This window comes from Onychomys torridus, chromosome 7, assembly GCF_903995425.1.
Source record: "Onychomys torridus chromosome 7, mOncTor1.1, whole genome shotgun sequence".
Lineage (NCBI taxonomy): Eukaryota > Metazoa > Chordata > Mammalia > Rodentia > Cricetidae > Onychomys > Onychomys torridus.
In genome coordinates this window covers 106,581,124-106,595,627 of record NC_050449.1, presented here as the reverse complement: position 1 = coordinate 106,595,627, position 14,504 = coordinate 106,581,124, and the positions used below count along the sequence as shown (strand labels likewise).

Below are 14,504 nucleotides of genomic sequence, written 5' to 3'. Positions count from 1 at the left end.
AGTACATATTCCAAACACATTTCTCCCACAGAAGCAGCAGCGGTCCAGCCTGGGCTTCCTAGAAAGTTGGACTTTTCCACACCGGAGCACTGGCTTTCACTAAAACCTGCACAGCAGCTGTTTTCTCGGGGGTCCTTCTGTTCCTTGTTTAAGGGAGGACTCGGCCTTCAAGGGACTCTAGCAGAGACATGAGTCATGTTTTCTCTCAGGCAGACGTGTGCAGAGCATGAAAGCTTACCTCATCATCATCCATTAGGTGCTCCTGAGCAAAGCTGTACAGTTCTTTCTGGAGCGTAGTCACATTAAAGAACTGAACTGCTTCCTGTTCAGACACAAGAGAGAACCATCAGGTGACCAGATTTCTCAGGTGAGAGCCGGCAGCAACTGGGCCCAAGGCACCAGATTTCATTCAAGGGATGAAAGTATTTACAAGCGAATGGGGAAAACCAGAAGTTCAAAGTCATCCTTCATCCTTCATGGCAAGCTCAAGGCCAGCCTGTGCTATATGAGACCCTGTCTCAAACAAAACAAAACAACAGCAACAACAAAAAACCCCCTGAGAGTGCAGCTTGGTGGTTGAGCACTTGACCAGTATGAACAAGGCCCTGGGTTCAATCCCCACAGCAACTGAGTAAATGTGTGAACGTGTGTTGCAGCAAGGAATTGAGATATGGAAGATTTATTTACGAAAACCTAGGCAAAAATCCTGAAGAAATTACAAAAAATCTGAATTTCTGTTTTATTGGGACAGGGTGTTGCTTTATAGCTCAGGCTAGCCTCAAACTTACAAAAATCCTATTGCCTCTGTGTCCAGAGTACTAGAATTAGTCATATACCACCATGCCCAAAAGTGACAAATACTTCTTGAAACATATAATTAACTCCCTGACAACAGGTATAAAGCCTCACGTTTATCTGCCAAAGGAATTAAAGACGGTTCATTCTTGGAAGTCCCTCCCAGCACTTGGGAGGCAGAAACAAGAGGATTGCAAATTTAGTCCAGCCTGGGCTAGACAGTAAAACCCTATCTCTAAAGACCTTGGGGCTAGAGGTAGCTCAGTATCAGAGCACCTGCCTAGCATGTGAGAGCTCCAGGCTTCTAACACCATAAACGTGTGTGTGTGTGTGTGTGTGTGTGTGTGTGTGTGTGTGTGTGTCTGTGGTGATGGGGGGGATGACAAAAACACCGTGAGAAGTAGAATCCTATTTTTTTTAAACTAAATGCAGGCTGTGTGCGTAAGTAAACATATTGACTCAAAGAAGGAATTAAGGCTGTGGGGGCCTGGAGAATGGCTCATTGGGTAAAGGTGCTTGCCACCAAGTCTGGCCGCTTGAGTTCAATCCTTGGGACCCACTGTGTAGAAGGAGAGAATTGATTCTCCTAAATTGTCCTCTGAGCTCCACACGTATGCTGTTGTATGGGGGCACACACACACACACACACACACACACACACACACACACAGAGTAAAAATATAAGAAAAAATTTAAGCAGGGTGTGATGGCATATACTTCCAATCCCAGCATTCAGAAGGCAGAAGTAAGTGGGTCTCAAGGCCAGCCTGGTCTACACAGTGACTTCTGGGGCAGCCAGGGCTACAGAGTCAGGGCCTGATTCAAGAGTGGCAGGCAGAACCAAAAGAAACAGAAACAGAGAGAGTTCCTTCATTTCAGAATTGCCTCTCTCTGAAGGGTAAGGCAGTCTCCTGAAGGTGGGAAGGAGGAAGGACCGAGTGGGACCGGTGTGGAACACTCACGGGTCTGGGCTGGAAATGCTCGTCCGACAGGCCCCACTTGTCCCTGTGGTACTGATAATAGACCAGATTCTGTTGCATGACCTTGTCATTCTTGTCGAAGAGCAGGTAGCTGACAGCGCAGAGGGCTGCGTTCTTCAGGTCGTTCACTGGAACCAGAGAGAAGAGGCTAGGCAGGCGGGCAAGCCATGACCTGCAGCTCCAGGGCCATCCCCTAGAAGGTAGAAGCTTGACCTTCCTTCAGGAAAAGACCATGCCTAAGGCTTTCCCTCCAGCCCCTTCTCCAGAAAACCCTTGACCTCAGAAGGTGGGGAGGGTACAGGCTAAAGGATGGGGGAAAGCCTTAGGTCACCCTCAGGCTGTGCTAACTCAGCACAGGAGGTGGGTCTCAAGGCCTGGACCACACTGGGACTGAGGAACAGAGGCTATTTAACTACAAGCTTCCTATTGGAGGCTACAGTTCCTGGGTCCCATCAGGAGAGGACAACAATACCCAGAGAAGGTGGGCCCTCCTCCAACCATCCCAGATTTGGAAGACATAAAGAAAGGCTGGGGGTATAATTCAGTTGGTAGAGGACTTGCTGAATGTCCACGAAGCCCTGGGTTCCAGCCCCACTTCTCCATAAACTACACATAATGGCACATTCCCAGCACCCAGGAGGTGGAGGCGGGAGGCTTGAGATTCAAGGTCATTCTTGGCTATACAGTGAGTTTGAGGCTGGCCTGGGCTACATGAGACTTGGTTTCTACATACATAAATAAACAAATAAATAACAAAGACTTGAAACTAGAGGAACCAACAAGATAAACCATGGTAGCCTCTCAGAACTGGAAGAGTCAAAAGTTACCTTGTCCTGCCATCTCCTGGGTACAGGCGTTCAAACCTGCTCCAGCCCCCCTGCTTAGAACTGCACCCCTGCATCACCATCAACATGGGGATTCTGCAGGGTGGCATTTGTCTTGGAAGGGAGGGGAGTCAGGCAAATAAGAAATGAGACACAAGCTCCTGGGTATTTAGCCAGGCCCCTTCCACAGCCCCTCCCTTCTAATAAAGCAGACAACTCTATTTTGTAATGACCCAGCTGAAAACGACTCAATTGTGCCACCTGGTGGCTATTTTTATAATGACAACTTTAAAACCAGAACTTCAAGGAGGCTCTTCCCACACACAGTCTGGTGAAGGTTTCAAATGTAAATTACACCTACATTCAATAAATGTTAATTTTTACTTACACTTTTATCTACCTCCCCGGGAAGCAAAGATTTCCCAGGGAATAGGAGGCAAGGCTGGACTCAAGCCCTGCAGCTCAGGGTCTCCGCTCTAAGCAAGGCCTCTTTGTGCACAGCATGTAACATGGCTTTGATGGGCCTTCTCAGCCACCAAAGGTAACGGGGAGTCTTAGGACCTCATTCAAGATCCTGCATGGGGTTACTCACACTTGTAATAAGCAAACTGCAAATAGTGGTACATGGTGGCCACGAATTTCTCCACAGGATAGCCTCCTATGACTGGGGTCAGGGTCTCCTCACACTGAATCTTGCACTCCAGAACTTCTATATAATGATCTGAAAAACAGACATAAATTCTCAGGACAGTCTCAGCCCCTCTCCCTCTCTCTACCACTAATGCAGCCCCAGCCCAATACTACCTTCAATCCAGTTCTGCCTTCCACACACAGGTAAGAGAAAAAAACACAACATTTAAAATAAAGAACCTGGAGTTAAGGGCTGGCTCAGTGGTGAAGAGCACTGGCTGCTCTTCCAGGGACCCAGGTTCAGATCCCGGCACCACATGGTGGCTCCCAACCGCCTCTAACTCCAGTTTCAGGGGATCCTGTCACCCTCTTTTGGGCTCCAGAGACACTAGGCACACACATAGTACGTAGACACACAAAGTGTCTTAAGATCAGTAAGAAAATGGCAAACACCTATCATTAAAAACAGCCAAAGCGGGGCTGGCTCATTGGGTATAGAGGCCTGCCGCCAAGACTTCACACACCAATTAAATCCTTAGTGGTGGGGAGAACCAACATCCACAAGTTGTCATCTGACCACAAGTGTGCCACAGCGCTACCCCCCAACACAAAATAAATAAAAATATAATTTAAAATGTTTTAATGGCCAAAGAACCTTAATACACATTAGTATGAACAGCAATCGAGCCCTCCTGAGGTGCTCTGCCTCTTCTGCAGCCAACAGTATCTCTTTTCACCAGTTTAAACGGGAGGTTGGGAGGTTAGCTCAACGGCAGAGGGCTGAGTGACATACAGGAGGCCCTGCATTTGATCGGCACCACAAAGACAAGAGCAAACTGTCAAATTGGTAGGAAAAATGAGACAGTGTCTCATGTAGCCCAGGCTGGCTTCAAATTCCCATGTAGCTAAGAAAGACCTTGAACTTCTGATCTTCTTGGCTAACATAGCAGGCATGCACCACCATGACCAGTGCAGAGCTGGGAATTGAACCCAGGGCCTTGTGTATGCTAGGTTAAGCTCATCAACTGAGCTACGTACCCAACCCAAAATAACATAAATTCTATGGTTGAATTTGGATATGTGAATGGAAAAATGAAACAGGAAGAGTTTGACATATTATTCCTCTTCTATCTAAAATAAGCACATGAAATATGGGGAAATTACTTATGTATGAGTAACCTTTACAGAAAAAAATGCTAGAGGCAAGAATGTCCAGGGGCAACGCTGGGACTGAGGAGGAGAAGCATTTAAGGAATGTGCATCCTCAGGGTCTGGCTGTTAACATGTAACTGGTAAGGAGACCACACCAATCCTGCTACAGCAGACACTTTAACTAAATGCTTAAGAATGAACAGCGCTGGGCTCAGACGGGGCGCAGGGGTTGGACATTTATAGAGCGTATGTGAGGCCTAGGTTCAATCCCAGCATTGCAATACAAAGATAAAATAACAAACAGCACTTTCTATAAGAGAGTAACAGGCATCACATGTGTCTTGGTGTGACATTCTGAGGCTACTTCAGTGTTCAGCCAAAAATGGACACTCCCAATAAAACTCTCAGAAACCAAATCATCTTGTTCACATCTTTGTTTTGGTTGTCGATTTTTTAGAAAGGGTCTCACTCTGCAGCTCTAGTTGTCCCGGAAGTCACAGAGATCTGCTTGTCTCTGCCTCCCTACTGCTGGGATTAAAGGTGAGTGCCAACGTGCCCAGCCCAAATGAGAAATATTTACAAAGTAATTGGCCTAAATGTCTTTAAAGTAAGGATGGTGGCCTACTACAGTAGCCAGGCACTCAGGAGGCAGAGGCAAGCAGATTTCTATGAGTTCAATGACAGCCTGGTCTACAGAGTGAGTTGTTCCAGGACAGCCAGGACTGTACAGTGGAAGGAAGGAAGGAGGGAGGGAGGGAGGGAGGAAGGAGGGAGGAAGGGAGGGAGGAAGGAGGGAGGAGGAGGGAGGAGGAGGGAGGAGGGAGGAGGAGGGAGGAGAAGGGAGGGAGGGAGGAAGGAGGGAGGAAGGAGGGAGGGAGGAGGGAGGAGGAGGGAGGAGGAGGGAGGGAGGAGGGAGGAGGAGGGAGGAGGGAGGAAGAGGGAGGGAGGGAGGAAGGAGGGAGGAAGGAGGGAGGGAGGAGGGAGGAGGGAGGAAGAAGGAAGGAGGGAGGGAGGGAGGGAGGAAGGAGGGAGGAAGGGAGGGAGGAAGGAGGGAGGAGGAGGGAGGAGGAGGGAGGAGGGAGGAGGAGGGAGGAGAAGGAGGGAGGAGGAAGGAGGGAGGAAGGAGGGAGGGAGGAGGGAGGGAGGAGGGAGGAGGAGGGAGGGAGGAGGGAGGAGGAGGGAGGAGGGAGGAAGAGGGAGGGAGGGAGGAGGGAGGAGGGAGGAAGGAGGGAGGAGGGAGGGAGGAAGGAGGGAGGAAGGAGGGAGGGAGGGAGGAGGAGGGAGGAAGGAGGAGGGAGGATGGATGAGGAGGGAGGAGGGAGGGGAGGGAGGAGGGAGGAGGAAGGAGGGAGGGAGGAGGGAGGAGGGAGGAAGGAGGGAGGGAGGAGGGAGGAGGGAGGGAGGGAGGAGGGAGGAGGAGGGAGGAGGAGGGAGGAGGGAGGGAGGAGGAGGGGGAGAGGGAGGGAGGAGGAGGGAGGAGGAGGAGGGAGGAGGAAGGAGGGAGGGAGGAGGGAGGAGGAGGGAGGAGGGAGGAGGAAGGAGGGAGGGAGGAGGGAGGAGGAGGAGGGAGGGAGGAGGGAGGGAGGAAGGAGGGAGGAGGAGGGAGGGAGGAGGGAGGAGGAGGAGGAGGAGGAGGGAGGAGGAAAACTGGTAGTGTGGAAAGAAAAGCAGCCACATGGATGAGAAACTCACAAGGAATGGAGAGGGAGGGCAGGAATGCTAGAAATGGAGAACTCAATGAATTGAGAACACAATGAAATCATTACCAATAATCATGATTTCGGAAGAATGAATATTGGGGATGAAAAACAAGGTTGAGGAAATATTCCATTCGATATCAATAAAGAAAATCTCTCCTGGGTTCAATCCCTGGGGGTGCTAAATAAATGAATAAAAAGTGATGCCCAGGCCTGAGCCTTAGATTGGGTCTCATTGAAGAGAGTCCCAGGGATGCTCTCAGAGCGAGTGAGGCTGTGGTAGTTTGGGAAGTGTGGGCTGCTGGTCAGAGTAGAAAGTACCAGAAGAATGTATCCCTGAGGCAGAACCAGGTGGGAGAAGAAGGGTGCCCAGAGCAGGGAACCATGTGGAGCCTTTCAGAGTGGTGGCTAGACCACCTGCATGACATGGGTCTTTGGGTGGCAGGTCACCTGTTGCTGAGGTCACATGGGGTAGAAGATGAGGTTCCGTTCCTTGGGAGAGAGGAATCAGGTCATCTGGGCTCCGAGCCAGTAGGAGAACTTGCTTTGGCCCGAGCAGATAGCCTGTGGTGGCCTCGGGGATGCCTCACGGTTGCCTTTCCTGTCGTGGGGCCCGCCTAACTGCCGTATCTGCTCTGTCTTCCAGGGAGAGGTTGTGGAATATGTGGATGACCTGTTGGAGGTGGAAGAGGCTGGCTAGTCCCCAGCAACTAAAGAGACTTCTCTTCTGTGTTCCTTTTTCCTCGAGTGCCTGGGTTGATGATACCTCAAAAGCCTTCCCTTTTAAAGCAAAGGGGAGCCACCCTCTCTCTTACTCTGCGGAGGGGGGTCCTCCCTGTGTTCACACCTGTCTACCCACCTTCCCACCGGTCTTCTCTGTATTCACATTCATCTTCATAGTCACGTCTCCCCAGCCATCTTCCTCTTGTTCACACCCATCTTTCTATGCACACACACCTTCCCATCACCCCACCTTCCCTCCCATGTTCACATTTGTCTTGTCTCCCCCATGTTCACAAAGACAGTCTTCTATGGTCTGTTTTTTAAGCCCTGAAAAAAAAAATCAGTATTATTTTTTAAGTAAGAAAAACACTAAAAGATGATAAATATATTTGAAGAGTTCTTTGGTCTCTCTGCCCTTCTAGACTCTCGTCTCTTTTACGTCACTTTTTGTTTGTTTTGTTTGTTCAAGACAGGGTTTCTTGTGTAGCTTTGGAGCCTTCTCTGGATCTCACGCTGTAGCCCAGGCTGGCCTCGAACTCACAGAGATCCGCCTGCCTGCCTCTGACTCCCGAGCTGGGAGTTGATAATAGGGCATGTGTGGAATGTAAGGAGAGGGCTTAAAGATGGCATCCAAGTTTAGGCCTGCCCGCTGAGAAGGATGACGCTCTCGCTGGCCAACATAGATGTGATGGTGAGATTGTGACAGGTTGATGTCAGCCTGACAGATTTAGAGTCACCTAGGAGACAAGCCTCTAGGCATGCCTGTGAGGAAGATTCTGTGGGTAAACGGAGGTAGAAAGACCCCCCCTAACTGTGCATGCCACCCCCCTGGGCTGGGGCCCTGGACAGAAAACCAGGAGAAAGTGAGCTGGGTACTTCCTCAGCTAATTGAGTGTGCCCAGCTGCCGCGTCCCACTCCCCTTCCCACAGTGGAATGTCTTCCTGAACCGTAAGCAGAAATCAACCCTTTGCCCCTAAAATGCTTCTTGCTGGCTCTTTGGTCACAGCCACGGGGAAGTAACTAATGGCACCCACCGGTGGCTGGGGAAGGATGTGGCCCGGGGCTGGTGGCCTGACACTGGTCTGAGAGGCTCAGGCTGCAGAGCCGAAGCAGGCATCTGAGCAACACCGTTTTTTCTTTTTAATCGATGTGGAAGTGTGTGGGCACATGCGTTCCACAGCAAGCATGTAAAGGTCCCAGGGCAGCCTTGGGTGTAGACCTCAAGGTCCATCCTGCTCACTGCTAAGTAGTCCAGGCTAGCTGACCCAGGGTGGGCCCAGGGATTCCTCTGCTCTGCCTTCTTTCTCACTACAGGAATGTTGGGTTTACAGATAGATTCTGGGGTTTGAACTCGAGTCCCCATCATTGTGAGGCAGATACTTTACCCACTGATCATCTCCTTAGTCCCACAGATGGTTTCTTCTTTCCTTTTTCTTTTTAGATTTGTTTATTTATCATGTATACAGTGTTCTGCCTGCATGTACACCTGCACCCAGAAGAGGGCGCCAGATCTCATTACAGATGATTGTGAGTCACCATGTGCTTGCAGGGAATTGAATTCAGGACCTCTGGAAGATCAGCCAGTACTCTTAACTTCTGAACCATCTCTCCAGCCCCCCACAGATGGTTTCTTAAAGGGTGCTCTCAAGGGCCCCTGAGAAGGCTTTTTTCAGGCACTTGTTGGCAACCTTTAATGGCTAGTGCTGTTACTAAGGACTGCTGTCTTGAAGGGAAGCCACAAGTCTGCCATAGCCAGCATGCCTGGGGTTGTGGGAGCAGCTGGGAAATCCACTGACTGGGGAGTCCCCAGCATGTCAGTAGCACATGAAGCCATCAGGTATAGAGGGATGTGTATGATGAGATGCTGCCATGTGGAGCTGAGAACAGCCGAAGGCTCTCTAGGAGATGAGGAAAGACCAGAGGAACTAGCCTTGGGCCCGGGAAGGCCAAGGGGATAAGGAGTCCTGGAACCTGAGCTTTCTTTCTTCCTACCTGTAAGCACTTGTCTAGATGGGACCCTGTGTGGGTAGAGGCAGGTCCAGCATTTGGTAGATGACCACTATGAACCGAAACAAACACAGAAGTCTCTGTATTATGGTGGTCAATTGAGGACAGGAAACCCACACATGGTGGGCGTGGTAGCTTGCTTGCCTTGCAAGAATGACGACCTGAGTTCCAGCCCCCAGAACCCATCTTAAAACACCAGCAGCAGCTGGCAAGATAGCTCCGTAGGTGAAGGTGGCAGCCACTAAGCCTGAGAACCTGAGTTCAGTTCCCCAGACACAAGGTTGGAACCGATTGCTACAGACTGTCCTCTGACCCTCTCCTACATCACACACACACACTAAATAAAAAATGTTAGAGAACAAAAAGCTGGGCCTGGAAGTGGGCTGGGAACAAGCCAACTCCTTCAGGCCAACGAGAGACCCTGTCTCCAGAAACAGGATAAATAGGACCTGAGGATTGACACTGGAGGTTGTTTCTGGCCTGCACGCATGTGCCCACACACGTGCACACACGTGCACACACATATGCATACACATACTTGTGTTTTTCCACACACACACACACACACACACACACACACACACACACACATACACATGCTTGTACTTTTGCAGGCTTCTTTTTTATTCCCCAGGACACATCTTGAACTACTTAGGGACTCAAGAACACCCTAGTCCTCCTGCATCGTCAGGTCCTCGCCCCCACCCCTAAGAGCTTGCTCTCTTTCACCTACCTGCACATGAGTCTCCACAGTGGATCTCAGCCAGGGCACACAACCCAACTAGGCTCCTGTGCAGTTGGACTTTCCTTTGGACCATCAGCTCACGAATGACAACATAGAGACTTACTGTTAATTATGAAAGCTTGACCTTAGCTTAGGCTTGTCCCACAAGCTCTTATAATTTAAATTTACCTCTCTCTCTCTCTCTCTCTCTCTCTCTCTCTCTCTCTCTCTTTCTCTCTCTCTCTTCTGAGCTGAGGATCGAACCCAGGACCTTGTGCTTGCTAGGGAAGCGCTCTACCACTGAGCTAAATCCCCAGCCCCCAAATTTACCCATTTTTTAAAGTTAATTTTTGTTCTACCATGTGGCTTTTCTTCTCTCCCATTTTGTGTGTCTGACTCATTCCGTGTCTCCTACTTTCTATCTATCTCTGCCTGGAAGTCCCAACTGTACCTCCTGCCTAGCTATTGGCAATTCAGGTCTTTATTAAACCAATCACAGCAACACATCTTTACACAGTGTACAAATATCCCACAACACTCTGGCCTATAGTGGGAATTTAAAGTCATTGTCCTTTTACTGTACATTTGCTTACAGACTGCCTTATTTATATGAAGCCTTAGTCCTTAGGTTGTTTAGGTAGATAAGACTTATAGGTTTATTGTCACCTATGCTTGTCATCTCTATAATTATGTTAGGTTATCCAGATTTATAAATACATAGGTCAGATGGACAGGTAATCTTCAAACACTTCATGGACCTAGAGAATATGGCATTTAAATAACTTAGAATTCTGTTGACATGAGACACAATTGCTCCTGGCAGCACTAATTTGATCCCGAGAGAATGTTGGGCTTCTAAGACATTTCCATTTGGAAGTTTGTCTTCTTGGCACAAAAATGGCCTACTGGGCAAAGAACTGCCCTTGCCTCAACTGCTGACAGTACGAATGCTGTCCTTTCTGGACAAGCGGGACACAAGGAAAGCGACCATTGTACTCTGCCAAGACAGGGTAAGATGGTCTTTCAGAATTCCTGCTTCTGAAAATGGTCTGTCAGATACTCTAGGCCTGTAGCCAATTTGAATGCACCAACGATGCTGAGAAACATTAGGTGACTGTCCAGGCTGCCAGCTGTCTCTGTCTATTCTTGCAATACTCCTGAAAGTTGCTTGTATCCATCTTCCATTTCTCAGGTATTATTATATTCCTTCTCAGGTCTTTGATGAGGTTGAAGACTAGCAGTTATAGTTACAACTTAGTATATATACATATATAATATCTTAGATAGAATATATTAAGTATTAGACTCAGGTTCTTTAGGATAGGACACCTTTTGGAATGATCTTTATAACATACCACCTACCCACGCTCTAGACTTCCCTGGATTTTACTATGTGTTTTTTGCTTGATATTGTTTACATGGATTGTAATTCCAACTTATCTAGGTCATTATCCCTCATTACTCCTGGACAATATTTGATAACCATTTCTTTGTATATAGTCTTGTATTAGGTTAGAACTTTCTTATTTAGACAAAAGGGAGAGATGTAGTGGATAGCCATCCCAGCATTGGCCTGGAAGTTCCAACCCCCATTGAGGCTTCAGTAATGGTCACTCCCACAAGGCAGGGCGGAGGAGGGAGCGGAAGACCTAGGATCGAGAGGAGAGGTCTCTCTTGGTTCTGGGACCCTGGACGCTGGAGGTAGACCAAGCAGAGTTCTCCAGAGAACACCGCCGGACTGCGCCATACCTTTGCCAGACTCTACAACCTATCCCTTCATTTGTAAGTTACCCCACAAAATAAACCTCCCTTTTAACTACGTGGAGTGGCCTTAATAATTTCACCAATAGTGGCCTCTTCCCTCTCAGGCTGAGCTACCCCACGGAGGTGGTGTTTGTACCCCCAGGGGACTCTTTGGGAAAGGGGTCACTCTGAGAGACAGTGACCTCAGCACCCTGGCAGTTCAGTCCCCTCCTCTCAATGACCAGTGACTTCCAGGTATGTCAGATGGCTCTTTCCCACCAGTGCTAATTAGTATTAACTGCCAACTTGATGTAGTTTAGGATCATCTGGAAAGGAGTCTCAATTGAGTAATTATCTTCATTAAGTTTGTCTGTGGGCATTCCCTTTTTTTTTTTTAAGATTTATTTTTACGTGTAAAGGTGTGTCTTAGGGTTTCTATTGCTGTGAAGAGACACCATGACCACAGCAACTCTGATAAAGAAAAACATTTCATTGGGGTGGCTCACTTAGGGTTCAGAGGTTTAGTCCTTTATCATCATGGTGGGAAGCAATGCACCATGCAGGACATGGTGCTAGAGAAGGAGTTGAGAGTTCTACATCTTGATTCACAGGCAACAGGAAGTGGCCTGATACACTGAGCATGGCTTGAGCATACAGGAGACCTCAAAGCCTCCACAGTGGCACACTTCCTCTAACAAGGCCACACCTACTCCAGCAAAGCCACACCTACTCCAGCAAGGCCACACCTACTCCAGCAAAGCCACACCTACTCCAGCAAAGCCACACCTACTCCAGCAAGGCCACACCTACTCCAGCAAGGCCACACCTACTCCAGCAAAGCCACACCTCCTAATAGTGCCGCTCCCTTTAGAGGCTATTTTCTTTCAAACCACCACAAGATGTTTTGCCTTCGTGTATGTCTGTATACAGTGTGCATACCTGGTACCTGAGGAGGCCAGAAGATCCCCTGGAACTGGAATTACAGACAGTTGTGAACTACCACATGGGTTCTGGGACTAGAACCTGTGTCCTCTGGAAAAGCAGAGGTGCTCTTGACTGCTAAGCTATCTCTCCAGTCCTGAAGGATTGTCTTGACTATTTTAACTGATGTAGGTGGGCCCACCCATTATGGGTGGAGCCATTTCCTGGGCAGGTGGTCCTGGACTATATAAGAAAGCTGATCAAGCACAAGCCAGCAAGCCACGATCCTTAGTGATGCCTGCCTTCAGGGTTCTGGCTTGACTTCCTGCCTTGACTTCCATCAGTGATGGATGGTGAGAACACAGAATGGTGGGGTCTCCTTCCTCACCTTGCCCTACCCACTATTCTACCAGAGAAACTTCATTCAGAGAAGGGGGTGGAGGGAATCATGAGACAGGTCCCTGACACTTCAGGCACAGGCTAGACGCTGCCCCAGAACTCCAGAGTCTATGCAGAGAACCTAGTGGTTGCTGAATTTGCTTTAAGGCTGTAGTTGTCTTTCTAGCCATGTGATAAGGGGCAAAGTGACATCTTCAGGTGCTCATACATCTGTATGGCCCTTAAAGTGGCCACCTGGTCCTTGTTCTTGGAGTCAGGGTGATATGGTTAGGGTTGAGTTGGAACCCTTAGAAGCTGGCCTCCCATCCCAGCAATGTGTTCCCTAGTGACAATATGGTTGACCCTGTCAATGCCGTTACTTGAATTACTAAATTTTGTTTGTTTATTTGAGGCAGGGCACCTCTATGTAATTCAGGCTGGCTGGGGACTTGCCATGTAGTTCTGGCTGGCTTGGGAAGTTGTAGTTCTTGCCTTGGCATTCTGAATGCTGGGATGGTAGGCATGCACAACCGAATCCAGTGAAATTATTTTATTTCAAAGGAAACCTAATCTCTCTTAAGAAAATAAATATGAACTTGCTCCTTCATATCTACCATGCAATCGCTCAGTGGCTCAGCCAGTGCCTTCCTGCCCCTGTTTCTTGGAAGGGCCTAGAAGGTCTCTACATTCCATAGGGCCAGCATCAGATTGGTCTATCTTTTGAAAAAGAGTTTTCTTTTAAAGCATGCAGTATAAGTTTACGGGACTCTCCATGTCTGCTCTGAGATGCCTTATTTGTCCTCTGTCCAACCAGCGTGGAGCAATGGCTATGCTGAGGCAGCCCCGTCACACACAGTAGGGTCTCGTCCAACTCCAGAAACCTCAACAAGTCTGAGTGTCACCTCCTCCAGAGGGCCTATGGACTGTCACTTGGGGTCACCCAGACTCAATGTGTAATCTGTTTTTGTTTTTTGAGACCTAGAGCCTTAGTTTATAGCCCAGGCTGTTTTTGAACTCATGACAACCCTCCTATTTCAGCCTCTCAAGTGCTGGGATGATAGGCAGGAGCCCTGCACCAGCCTTAGCCTTGACTTGCAGACAGGAGAGATGCCAAGCAAGAGTTCATGTGCAGACATGCATGTAAGGTTGACCAACAGCCTACCATATTCAACATTATTTCTTGTTTTGAGACAGGGTCTCACTAGGGAGCCCTGCCTAGCCTAGAACTTGCTATGTAGACCAGGCTAGCCTCAAAGTCACAGATATCCATCTGCCTCTGCCTCCTGATTGCTGAGATTAAAGTTGCATACCAACACACTTGACTATTTCTTCTTCTTCCTTCTCATTTTTCTTTATTTCTTTCATTTTTTTTTTTAAACAGAGTTTCATGTAGCCTGGGCTTACCTCAGAGTCCTTATGTAGCTGAAGATGACCTTGAACTCCTGAGCCTCCTGCTTTTAACCTCCTGGGTTAAGTGCTGGGATTACAGGTGTGAGCTGCCATCCTTGGAGTAAAAGGAATTTTGGAATGCATGATGGAGGCAGTAATGGGGATTGAATCTAGGGCCTTGTGCATGCTAGGCAAACACTTAGCCAGTGAGCTATGTCCCCAGCCCAGACCACTAGGTCCAATACCCAAGTATCTTTCTGAGTTAAGGCATTCTGGTGGCCACTAACGGCTCCACTCACCTCCGGGGTCCAGGAGAGCTGCTGGGAATGTTACCCACAAAGGCTGCCTTGGGAAGGAAATGTGTGCTCTTAGGAGCCCTTATTAAGGGAATGTTAAGCACAGAAATGTTATTGAACCCAACCCAGTGGCAAACAGAAAAAGATCTGTTAGATTGTCAGCGGGCAAGGGTTTATTATAGCCACCGGGGGAATAAACAGTGGCCGGTTTCTGCCAACTTTTATGGAAATAACGTTTTTTACG

At 48.6% G+C, this 14,504-nt stretch overlaps 1 protein-coding gene across 1 annotated transcript; it reads right to left on the bottom strand.

Moving 5' to 3' along the window:
* On the bottom strand, window positions 1–6,976 carry LOC118587662 (cartilage-associated protein-like). Its single transcript, XM_036193662.1, has 4 exons — window positions 6,946–6,976; window positions 3,192–3,320; window positions 1,758–1,903; window positions 1–322 (listed from the first exon to the last, which is right to left on the bottom strand). Exons 1-4 carry the CDS (start codon window positions 6,974–6,976, stop codon window positions 206–208), a joined length of 423 nt encoding a protein of 140 aa, XP_036049555.1. The 3' UTR covers window positions 1–205.
* Window positions 6,977–14,504: the final 7,528 nt, after the last annotated feature.

Excerpts from the sequence above, each read along its gene's own strand:
- LOC118587662 (XM_036193662.1), bottom strand. The coding sequence starts at position 6,976 with ATGAAGATGAATGTGAATACAGAGAAGACCG. Across the intron at positions 3,321-6,945 it reads TGTGAATACAGAGAAGACCG|ATCATTATATAGAAGTTCTG; the intron begins GTGGGAAGGTGG and ends TCTGTTTTTCAG. Across the intron at positions 323-1,757 it reads AGCATTTCCAGCCCAGACCC|GAAGCAGTTCAGTTCTTTAA; the intron begins GTGAGTGTTCCA and ends GTGTCTGAACAG.